Source organism: Alternaria viburni (assembly GCF_023758015.1).
Source record: "Alternaria viburni strain BMP 2772 chromosome Unknown scaffold_24, whole genome shotgun sequence".
In the NCBI taxonomy this organism is placed as follows: domain Eukaryota; kingdom Fungi; phylum Ascomycota; class Dothideomycetes; order Pleosporales; family Pleosporaceae; genus Alternaria; species Alternaria viburni.
Genome location: NW_026055793.1, coordinates 386,152 through 398,286, shown reverse-complemented (window position 1 = coordinate 398,286; position 12,135 = coordinate 386,152). Strand labels below are relative to the sequence as shown.

At 52.2% G+C, this 12,135-nt stretch overlaps 3 protein-coding genes across 3 annotated transcripts; 1 reads left to right on the top strand and 2 right to left on the bottom strand.

The window, feature by feature from the left end:
• Positions 1-3,143: 3,143 nt before the first annotated feature.
• J4E79_009353 (uncharacterized protein) lies at positions 3,144-4,127 on the bottom strand (the record flags this gene model as incomplete). Its single annotated transcript, XM_049358199.1, has 1 exon — positions 3,144-4,127. One exon carries the CDS (start codon positions 4,125-4,127, stop codon positions 3,144-3,146), a length of 984 nt encoding a protein of 327 aa, XP_049207415.1.
• Positions 4,128-5,818: 1,691 nt separating this feature from the next.
• On the top strand, positions 5,819-6,523 carry J4E79_009352 (uncharacterized protein; the record flags this gene model as incomplete). The annotated part of the gene is made up of 1 exon (XM_049358198.1): positions 5,819-6,523. The coding sequence occupies one exon, from the start codon at positions 5,819-5,821 to the stop codon at positions 6,521-6,523; it is 705 nt and encodes a 234-aa protein (XP_049207414.1).
• A 387-nt stretch (positions 6,524-6,910) lies between these two features.
• J4E79_009351 (uncharacterized protein) lies at positions 6,911-8,132 on the bottom strand (the record flags this gene model as incomplete). Its single annotated transcript, XM_049358197.1, has 5 exons — positions 6,911-7,474; positions 7,524-7,769; positions 7,828-7,904; positions 8,019-8,063; positions 8,114-8,132. 5 exons carry the CDS (start codon positions 8,130-8,132, stop codon positions 6,911-6,913), a joined length of 951 nt encoding a protein of 316 aa, XP_049207413.1.
• Positions 8,133-12,135: the final 4,003 nt, after the last annotated feature.

Here is a 12,135-nt window from a genome sequence, read left to right as displayed (position 1 = left end):
GTCTCGCACATGTTATAGATGCGTATTTATTTTGTAGGAGAACATGTGCGCCTTGGTCTACCTTCTAGAAAGAAGAAGTGTGTATGTGGGAAGAGAAGGTACACCAGGAGAAGGCGAGGCTTTTATACATCGCTCGCTTGGCAAGGACGAGAGTCGCCATGACCATGACGGCACACGCTTTTTTACCGGCAGACGCACTCAACATATGTATGTATCGTCTTCTTTCCGACTGGTCTCGCACATTGCGCAACATTCTCTTTCTTTTTTGGAAACCGAGAGGAGAACATTGACTTCCTTGACTTTATATTTTGGAAAGAAGAAGTGTGGATGTGAGGAAAGAAGGTATAGCAGGAGCAGGCTCTTATACATCGCTCGCGGCCAGTTAGCGCAACGCCATGCAACTACTGCGCTTGATTTTCGTGTTCCGCAGAAGACTCTCGTCATGGCGGAGTTTTATGTCCTTTTGCGAGGAGTCGCGCACACATGACGTGCTGACCCTGCCTTTTTTGGAAGCAGAGAGGAGAAGAACATGACTATAACCACTAGTTCTTTGGTTTTGGAAAGATGAAATGTGTCTAACGAGAGAAGAGGTACGCGAGAAGGGGTGGTTTTGATACCCTGCTCGCATCTGGCTGGCAAGATCTCATATCTTTTTTTGGCTGTCGCTTTTGTCGCCAGCGAAAGGTGCTCGACATAGTCGCATTTTGCTGGATGCTTGTCGCAAGACTCGCACACATGACACTGTCGCGGGCATTTTTTGGAAGCAGAGAAGAGGAACATGTGTCAAAGGCCTAATTCATTCTAGAAATGAAGAAGAGGTGTGTAAAGAAGAAGAAAGGCACACGAGAAGGCGAGACTTTTATACGTCGCCCGCGCTGGGCTAGGGAGTCGTCATGCGCTTTTTGATGCTGTTGTTTGTGTCGAGCAGAGGCCGCACAGCATACGATGAAGTTGCGACAGTTTTGTGGTGAGACGCGCACATGACCGTGTCTCATCGTTCATTTGAAAAGAAGAGAGGAGGAGAACATCAGCATAATCAAGCTCAATTTCTGATTTTGAAGATAATGAATTGCACAGAAAGAGAGCGGAGGGGAGAAGGCGAGGCTTTTATAAGTTGCTCGCGGCGGGCCAGAGGCGACATAGTTTTGCTCTTGGTGATTTTGTGACAGTATGTTATACTTGCGACTTCTCTCATTCGTGAGAGTATGGTGATTTTGTGTCAGACAGAAGCCGCACAGCATAGCGTGTATCTGCTGTAGTTTCGTGGTGGAACGCGCACATGGCTTCCCACTATCAACCTTTTGGGAAGCAGAGAGGCGGAGAACATTGACGACAAGTCATGGATCTTTGGTTTTTTTTTTCTGCAATGGAGAAGAGTTTATATGATAAGAGAGCGGAGAAGAGAAGGCCGAGATCTACGCATCGATTGCGCAATGAGCTCTAAAGCACACATACGCGCGTTCGATCGTAGTTTTGGTAGACAGGCTTGACATGATACTGCGCCTCGTTGCTTTCGATCGCGTCTCGCACATCATCTGAGCGTACTACAGTTTCGGGAGAAGGAACATCACATGCAAGCTAGGTGTTCCATTTTTGGAGCAAGAAACTGAACTTGTGTGATGAGAAGAAGACGGAGGACAAGAGGCGAGTTTATATATGCCGCGCGTGGCGTGTCCGGCTGCCTTGACCATGCCTAAGATTACTGAGGATTCTGGAAGACGCGCTCAACATAGTCGCTCAAAACAGTACTTTCTGTCAAATCTCGCACATGACTTTGGTGTGGTCATTTTTCAGAAGGCAGAGACAGCCATCGCGCCCTTGTATTGGAATTTTGATCCCAAGACGGAGAGATATGTATGGAAAGAAGGGAAAAGGTCGAGGTTCTTTTATATGCGATACCTGCATATTCCCAGACTGGCCATACAAGCTCATCTAGTGGTTTTGAAAGACTGGCTCAACATGTTTCCAGCATCGATTCCTTTTTTGTCGTGACTTTCACATGTTTCTTGAATTTGTAGATTTTGGAGGGGAGGACAGCCATCAGTTGATAGTATGTTATTTTGGGTATTGCCAAATTGAAGAGGCAGATGTTTGAAGAAAGAGAAGGGAGAGTGGAAGATGCAGTTATATACGTGTTGTCCGCAGAGCGCGAGGCAGACCATCGGACGCGGCAATCACGGTTTTGAAAGTCTGGGTCGACATGATGTTGTGATTGTGAAATGTTTTGTCGCGCCTCGGACATGCTACGTCGGAATGCGAGTTTTGGAGCAGAGAGCAGCCATGGGCAGCACCTCTTTGATATTTGATCTCAAGTAGAGATATGAGTGTGAAGAATGGATCGAGGAAGCAGAGTGGAAAAGACGAGTTTATATATGTGGTGCGCGAAACGCCAGGCTGGTCATCGATTTCTGTAGTCGCCTTTTTGAGAGACCAGCTCAACATGATGTGTTAATCGTGTACTTTTTTGTCGCCTCTCGCACATATCTTCTCCATCGACCAGTTTTGGCGGGGACAACAGCCATGGACAACAACGCTTCGAGATTTGATTTTGAAGTAGAGATCCGAGTATGGCGGGGAGAGACAGAGCTCGAAGAGAAAGTCTTATACAGTTCTCGGTCATGAGGTTCGTCGCAAGAAATGTAGCCGTCTTGATCGTCTTTGCTACATATAGTTGACTTCTGCTGTTTTTGGAAAAGAGAGAAGAGACATAAGTTCTTTCCCGCTGTGTTTCGAGTCCAACAGCAGAAGATCATGTAATGCTTTTATGTCAATTTTGGTGAAACGAGAATTGCGAAGTTGTTGGAAGAAAGAGAGCATGTGCGAAGAAGAGAGGGACTTTATACGTCCGCCAAGAATGCGTAGCGGCGTGGGGGTAATCTCGAGGAAGACGAAACTACAGAATGTCTGTGAGAGAAGTCATGGACAACGCATCACCCAAAAAGACGACTCAAAAGCAAAGGCACGCACGAATGAAGAAATAACAAAAAGGTGTCCTTTTCATTGCTCAAAACAGTCCGCACAGCGTCCATATATACAAGAAAAGGTCATCTGACCAAAATATTTACAAATCGAAGTCTTCAAGATCCCCTTCATTTCCAACCCGAATGATCATGTCATTTACCCCAAAAAAGCACACCCAATGCTTAGAACTTAAGCGTAACACCAGCAGTACCAACAACAGCAGCCTTAACAGCACCGGCCTCAAGCATCTCCTTAGTCTCATAAGGCATCTTAGTCAAAGACCCCTTATCAGCCGTGTTCTCGCTGTCACCAAAGTCGTTACCCTCAGCAACAGCCTTGCCACCATCCTTGCTGTAAAGCGCCTTCTTAGCACCAGACCAAACGTTGTTCTGGACGAGGAGCTCAGCGCCCTGGCGGGTGTTGATGCCATCGCTGACGTTCTCGTAGTAGTTGTTGTAGAGGTGGCCGGTGCCGAAGCGGAAGGAGGGGCCGCGCGAGTTGATGTTCTTCCAGTAGTTGTTGTTGTAGGTGACGGTGAGGTGGCCCTTGTCTTCGCTGCCGTTGCTGTCCGAGTGGCCGACGAGAGAGCACTTCCAGTGGTCGTGCATGAAGCTGTTGGAGATGGTGACGTAGTCGGCGGCGTGGGTTACGTCGAGGAGACCGTCGTAGTAGTCCTTGTCGTGGTCGAGGTCCGAGGAGAGGTCTACGTGGTCGACCCAGACGTTCTGGGCTTTCTGGATGGCGATGGCGTCGCCGCCGACGACCTTCTCCATGGCGAAGTTGCGGAGGATGACGTTCTTGACGGCCTTGATGGTGAGGGTGAAGTCGGTCAGGACGACGGAGGAGTCCTTGCCGATGACGGACTTGTTGCTGCCGATCTTGACGTTCTCGCCGCTGCCCTTGATGGGGCTGGTGATGAGAACGATGGCGGCGTCGTCGCCCTTGACGGCAGCCTCCAAGTCGCTGAGAGAGCCGACCTCGATGGTCTTGCCTCCCTTTCCTCCAGAGGTACCTCCATTCTGGGTAGCGAAACCGGTGGTCGCGACATCTTCCAGAGATGCAGCGCGCTTGGTGAGACCGTCACGCTTGGGTGCGATCTGAGATGGCATGGGTGCTGCCAGAGCAGAGACAGCCATGAGGCCGAGAGACATGATTGAGAACTTCATTGTCGATAGAAGTATGTTGGTCAAGTTGGAAAATGAATGTGAAAGGGGAAAAGCGAAGGACTGGAGTTGTTGTAGAAATGAATGGAAGAGCTTTGCTGCCGAAGATCTCAGTGGACGGTCACGCACATCCTTATATACTGCGTCTGGTACCCGCTCGCATCGGTGCTGGCTGTCTAGGTATGGTGTCCCCGCCGTGGACAGGCCCTTACCGACGGCATAGACGCTCGGGGCGCAATAGTTTCAACGTCTTCGCACCAATACGCTCCGCCGAAGGACCCGCCACAATGGAATACCAGGGCTACCGCTCACGATCTCGGGTGAGCTCTCTTCCCTCGCTGGGTTCCGTACAGCGGACAAACGTCGCGACATGTCAAACATTCTTGGCAACCATGCGGAAGGATCCTGTTTGAAACGACTAACCCAAACAGGCCCGGGTAACTCCACTTTTCACGATGTGAGATTGCGAAGGACGTCGTTCGAAACAAGGGCACACTTGAATACCGTAACTGCGCACCCGCAGGAACGTCTTGGCTAGAGGACCTGTGGAGACATGGCGGGCGCTTGCTGGTATCGCTACCGATTCAGTGGTGGAGCGGGCGGCTTGAGTCGTGATTGATCAGTAAACCACATGTATCGAAAGTATTGAAAGAACGGAGATGGTCCTGATGCATATGTTCAATCTTGAAAATATGGATCTGTGGTGCTACGTTCAATCTGGTGTGGGCGGCTGTCGGGCTGCGTGCAGAGCGACCGATGTGAGAGGTACTCCGAAGGAGGTATGACGATGTGCAAGTCTTTCGGCCGTATCAATGTGTGCGGTTCGTCGCAGCGTAGAAGCGTGGTCAAATTTTCTTTTCTTGAGAAGGCTCGAAATCTCTTGCTTTACCGAAGCGTCTGGACTGTTGATCCATCACCATCGGTCCTTTGTGGGACCCAACTCCTGATCAAAGCACACAGCAGCATGCACTTGATGCCATAGCAGATTGAGATGGGCAAAGCGACATGGGAATTGGTTAAAGAGAAGGATCGAGGAAGGGACGAAACGGATACGAAGCCGTGAAGCTTTTCTTGACCTGTGAATGTTGTTTCGACTGCGCCGAACAGCCGCTCAGAGGCTTGGCATAGCCACACATCGATATGCATGAGAAAAGAAATAACGAAAAAGGGAGAAATTGGTAATCTCAGTGCTGATATGCGTGTATCCGGCCAGTCATGGACAGAATGACAGTTGAGAGTGAGTACCTATGGTCAATTGTGATTGCTACCAGGGTGTACTCACCTCGAGGCTGCACAACGGGTCCGAAGCGTGTTGGAGTCTGACGTCGGAGTGCATAATCATGGGTTTAAATGGCATCGGGGAGTGAAGTCGAGCGAGGGACCGCAGCGCTGCAGAGGTCGAAAGAAGGTTTCACGTGGTAGATGACATCATCGCCCAAAGCAGCAAGCACCTTCATCTGAACCAAAGAACGCGTCGAAGAGGCCAGCAGAGCACAGCACAAGGCAGCAACAAACAGTTTCTACAACGTGTCCATACCTCCAGATCGCCTCCAAACCAATCCTCACATCCACACAAAGATCTAGAAAGTAACTGCCCGCTTTACCGCGACTACACCCTCCACGATCCTCACAACCTCCACACAAACCACACCCAACCCATACAACACCCCAAATCCTCGCAACCCACCCCCAACATGCCCCCAATCCCCATCCACAAAAACGCGCCCATCGCGCCCACCACCGCCGCAAAACCCGACGGCACCACCCCTTCAACCGCGTCCTCAGACCCCAACAACGCCTCCAACAACCCTCCTCCCACACGCACAACGCCCGCCTACGCCCCCGCGACAACAACACAAGATGCATCGTCGAACCCTCCCGCTCCACAGCCCGGCGCCCGTCCCGCCGCACCAACAGATTCAATTGGAATGACAGAAGGAAACGACAGATACACACCAGCGGCGCCGCAAGCAGGCGCCGTTCCAACAGCAACTGTTATAACGACGGAGACACGGCAAGCGCCACCGCCGCAGTTCAGTCATCCTCCGCCTTCAGACTCCATGTTGGCGGGGAGGTCGACGGTGACGGCTACGACGGCTAGCAAACCTGGTCCTACGACGCTCAACTACGGTCCTGCTGCGTCGCCGTTCCAAACGGCTGATCAAGCGCAGCCTACGAGGACGAGCTTGGAACACCCGCCGGGCTATGTTCAGGCGATGGATAACGCGCCGTATACTGCTGGCGGAGGCATTGGTGGGTCGAGCGGAGCGGGAGACGCTGAGGGCGAGGGTGTCGGGGCACAGGCGTGGAGCATGCTGAACAAGGCGGGTGAGGCACTGAAGAAGGGCGAGGAGAGCGTGTGGAGAGCTGTTCAGGGTAAAAATGGCGGCGGGTTCTGAGCACGTGCTAGGCTTGGAGAGGGGTTACATGAGCTCAGGCAGTCAAAAGAGCAGTGCATCACTCAGAGTAGAGGCAATTTGTTCATACAAAGAAACCCATGACTTTCTATAGACCACTATTTTCCCCATTGCACCAAGCGATGAAAAGAGGAAGTACAGCCAGAAACAGATGAAGCATTGCAAGCCGGATATGACGTGTGAATGTATAAAGTACAAGAGTGTATTACCACCCGGGATCGTGCTTTTCGTAACCAAGAACAACCGTCGGCCCACAGGGCGTGTTGCCGTTCTCATACACGTACACCCCATCCCCATCTCTCACGTCGCGAATAACTGCTTCCACCACATAAACGCAGGTTGGGGGTATCGTAGAGGGAAGAAAGGCGCTTAACCAGATCCACCCTTGAACTTCTTGCCGAAGAGGATGAGCTGGGCCTGGTCGTAGATGGACAGGACACCGGCACCGGCAACACCACGGAGAATGTTGGCACCAGCACCCTTGAAGAGAGACTTGACACCCTCGGCGGCAACGATCTGGCGAGCAGCGTCCATGGTACCCTTGTACTTGACGGCCTCACCGGAGGTCATCATCATGCGGCGACGGATGGTGTCAAGGGGGTAGGAGGCAATACCGGCACCAGTGGTGACGGCCCAACCAAGAGCGAAAGAGGCCAAGAAGTTGCCCTCGAGGGAACCGGTGAGGAGGACGGGCTTGATCGAGTCGTACATACCGAAGTACAGACCACGGTAGACAACGATACCAGCAACGGAGGGCATGAAACCACGGTAGAGACCGCCGATACCGTCGGAGGCGAGGGTCTTCTTGTAGACGTCTACGAGACCGTTGAACTGGCGCTCACCACCCTTCTTGGCCGACTTGGCGTCGTTGGCGAGACGGGTACGGGCGTAGTCGAGGGAGTAGACGAAGAGGAGGGAAGTGGCACCGGCAGCCTGTTGTTGTTAGATTGTGATGTGCTAAGCACTGAGCGATTGTACTTACACCACCGGAGGCCAAGTTACCGGCCATCCACTTGGCGTAACCGTCACGCTCCTTCTTGTAGGCGAACATGGACTTGTAGGTGTCGCGGAAAGCGAAGTTGAGCGCCTGGGTGGGGAAGTAACGGATGACGTTGGCAGTGTTACCACGCCAGAGGGAGAGGACACCCTCGTTCTTAGCGGTACGGCTGAAGCACTCGCCAATGCCATCGTACTTGCGGTCGAGACGACCGGACTTAAGCATCTCATCCTGCGGGGTGGGTTAGCAATTGTCGACATGCGGGGGTCGGGGTTGTGATAATGCTTACCTGGTTCTGGATGAGGAGCTTAACACGCTCGATGGGGGCAGCAGCGGTCTTCGAGACGGCGGCGGAAACACCACCCACTGATAAGCTGTTAGTGGCTGTTGCGAGAGCAAAACTTGGCCGACAACGCTCGCATCACATCCAATTGCCTATGGCAGACGGATTGATGGACCTGTCGATGGAGATAAACGTACTCAAGAAGTCCACCACGAAACCTGGCATCCCGAAAAGGGACTTGTCTGCAATCTGGTCAGCGTCGTCTCGTGCAATTCGTCGATGTAATACACACCCTGCTGTGCGCCCGACATCTTGGATGATGTATGGAGGGGAGATTGGTTGAAAAAGGTGAGGTTGCAGATGCTGGTGCTGCGTTGAGGGAAGAACGGTGTATTTGTAGCGAAGCTGCGACAAATTCTGCCAGCAGCGCTAATTCGCACTAAGCCAATCACGTGCTAGTGGCCTCGCCCGCTATCCCGAGCGCACCCTCATCAACACCTCGGAAACGCGGGTTGGGTCAATGGTGAATGAGAAAAAGTCCTCACGATGGTCGCCGCATTGCAATTGGCTTCCTGCACGTCTCAATTGCTCTATATCGACGGCCTGCTCTGCATCCAATTCACGATACTCTGCCTCTTGATCCCAACGGAACCCCCACAAGCGTTGCCGTAGCAGCCACACAATGCCTATGGCTTGACGAAATCGCGTCTAAAGGCAGCCCGCAGCCGTCAATTCAACATGGAAAATCCACTGTGGGGATGTACAAGTGTTCACATGCCTCTTCCAGCCCAAGTCTCCCACCCTCTCCTTTCTGCGAGGCACCATTGTCAGGGTCCGCCATTTTTAGGTCGGGTAATCTCGGGGACGGAACCTGGCTCGGGCCAACAACTAGCGGCGAGGGCCCTCAAAGAACGTGGGGCCCGAAACTCCAGGCGGCGAATTTTCCATCGCGCTGCCCGCTATTGGCACAAGAGCCGTGGTTCGCGAAGCCTCGCCTGGCTTCTAGGGCTGCCGAGATGCCTTTCCAAGGCTGCCATGGCTGGATGCGTGACGTTGGTGTTGCAGGACCTTCGTGATGCTGCTGACACCATAGGAGTATGTCGGTCGTCGCTGTCTGACGCTCTCCAGTACCCCTCCGACGGCAGCCGTCTCAAGTCATCCGATCACATCGGCACATCACAAAAACTTCGCCAGTCATCGGAATGCCAAATTAGTATCGCGTTCATGGAGAATGTTGAACTCGGCGGTACTTCAAGTTTTATCACCGCGAGAACACTTGCGTCATTGCATCTTGTCATCCCGGGTCAGAAGGAGGTGGGATGAGCTACCACCGATCTTCCACGAACAACTTGTTTTCTCGAAGTCACTCTAGCTCCCTTGTGCACGCTCCTAATGTGCAACCCATGCTTCCTTGCTGGTAGTATCGTGGCCGTTGTATAAAGGTTTGCAGTGTACAGATATAATCTCAAGCCTAGCTCATCTTCCCTTGCAGCATACAAAGCATCCTTCATTGACTCGGAGAAGTATCATTATAGCCCCAGACGTATACATGGCTCAATTCCAGCACAGTGAGCATCCTCAGGCTGGGTTGTCAGCTGCAGCATAGAAGAATGGTAGCGAGACCAAGACCTTTTGCTCGTACTTCGCCGTCAAGCTGACACATGAAATGTGACTCAGTGACACCCACTCGTCAGGCCGAACGACAACGCTGCTGAGGTACTTGGGCACTGGCGACGGGCTACTAGGCGAGGCACTGCGCTTCTCCCTGCGTATCCGCACTCCAGGGTGGGAGGACTATCCCGCGGCTGTCAAGCGTAGGCAGGAGACGCTCCTCGGTCACCACACTATGGTCAGGGTCAGTCAGAGGTGTCTAAGATCATGATGAACTACTGACGCGTGTCTTCGCACACTCCGCGCGCAGCTCGGCGGAAGTCTTTGATTTGGCAGCGGGCTTGGTCGACAGCGCTGATGCAATCCTGTTAGTGCTGAGGTTATTCACTCGGCCATCGGAGACACTCGACGCGGTACCAGGTCCTTCATCTGCTGGGCTTCGGTAGACGCGCCTACCGATATCGCGGGAGTATGCCTGACGAGAGCGCTGACCTGGCTCGCAGATACGGACACGTCCATCCGACTCTTCGACGCGGCACTAATAAGCTTGACCATCATCTCCTTGTGGTTATCAGTAGCGCTGTCCTCCTGCCGAGGACAATCAACAACAAGACGCCGCAGTTAACTAACACGGACAGGATATGCTCACAATCAAAGAAGAGGCGCAGTTTAGTAGCGATGGGAGTATAGCCAAGTACCTTCTCCGACGAGACCTGTTCACGCGATACAGAGATGCTGGAGGGATGAGTTGGAAGGGTAACGCAACTGCTCCCGAGCTCGACACGAAAGCTTCGAGCCAGGTAGGATATGCGGGTTAAAGACCTTCGATAATATCGCCGGGCACCCCGCAGACTGTCTTATGATGGGCCTTCCTTATATGTCGTTCCAGAGTTTGCGAGGTCTGCTTGATTGTGTGGCGTCTACTGTCGGCAGGACGGTGAAAAGTAGCCGCCTGTGAGCGGATGAACAATATCGCGAACACGGGCTCGTAGGCGGCACCTAAAACTGCAGGAATAGCCCAATCCCCCGGGCGTGGTCTGAACTTCTCGCGGATTTCCAGGACAGTCTTCAGCTACCGTTGTCGGTGTACCATCATCAGGCATACCACGAAGCCACTCGCACGGCCGAAGGTTCTGGGTGCAAGCTTCCACGTTGATCTACGATAGCGTGGTGATCCCAGTGACCGGACTCTTCGAGTCCTTGAATAACAATCTCCATGGACATTACAATTCGAGGTGGGAAATGGATCTTATATGTCAGGGCATTACTCTTACTTCGAGGACGCCGATATAGCCAGACGTGTCATATGCAAAATACGTATACGACTTCTCAGTCAGGGCACTTTCGACACGTCTGATGCTATCCTCTCGTCCTTGCCCCGACCGTAGCGGGGGTGGCGATTGGCGTGTAATGTGCATGAGCATCACATATACGTGCTTAGAGGGACAAGTTGGAGCTCTGGTTGCGTGGGTCAACAAGTCAATCTCGTGGTCATTGGGTCTGCGCGTAAGCGTTGCGGTTAATGCTGTAGTCATCAGCATCAGTAGCGGCGCAATAGTGAAGCTTGAAGTAAACGGTGTGTGAAACGACAGTACTCATGTGTATCAGCCTGACGCACCGGACTAGCTGTACGGACCTCAGATCGACAAGTTCGGCGCGCGAAAGCTAGAGTCGTGTTTATCCCCATACTTCTCGTTGACACCTTTCATCACGAGCGACAGACCTCCTAGACCTCTCGTGGCGTCTATCCAGACTCAGCAGTCAGTGTGTACTCCGTGGTCCTCGGGAACATCGGCTGTAACCCCGTGCTATACATTCAGACTTCCGGTAACCTGATAAATGACGATGATACTGACACTGTGTTGGTAAGCAAGGACACAAAGTTGTCTAGGATGTGCTTATTGTGGTGTGCCAAAACCAGAGATAGAACCTGGTAGCAGCAGTCCACGGGTACCTGTCACCTCTGCCGCTGCCACGAGCGCGGACGATATCGTTGTATAATACTCTCCACCGTTTCTCCAACTTACGAGCAATGTCAGGGCAGCTTGCCTGGCTGGTATATCGCCTGTTGGAAATAGCTATGACATTAGACTGGATGACGCGGCGCTCCATGATCTGTTCTATGATATTATTGACATTGTCAGCGAGTGCGATGGGCCTATAACATCTCCGGTGGGCTTAAGAAAGCAGGAACTAAACTGGATAGACAACCTTATGGCAATCAACTGCGGGTGAGTCCCAGGCCTAGTTGCGCAGAAGGAGTGTGAGACGCCAAGTATCGGAGTGACAGCCCCTTCCGCGTGTCTATCGGGTAACTTAGTAGACTTCCTATATAATTCATCCGACTTGTAGCACATTACCCTTGGCATGCATATATGAAGCATTGAGTGAGGTGTAAGTGTGGCGGAGACAGGTAGCGCAGATGCGGTGCATGCATAACTTTGCAACCATTCACTACACCGCAACGACTGACCTAGACATCGCGAGACTTATACGAGGCCCTTAGCCTGCATAATCAAATATTGAGATCAGAACGGGCTGGAATAGACCCAGTAGTAGTAGTACCTCCCCGTCTTCTGTCGCGTGACCTCGCGCATACAGTCATACGAAGTCAACCGATGAGATCAAACAGTATAGACATTGCTTTCACACTCTCCCAAAATGTATTGGATGCAAATGTTACATTCCAATCGCATGGCTTAT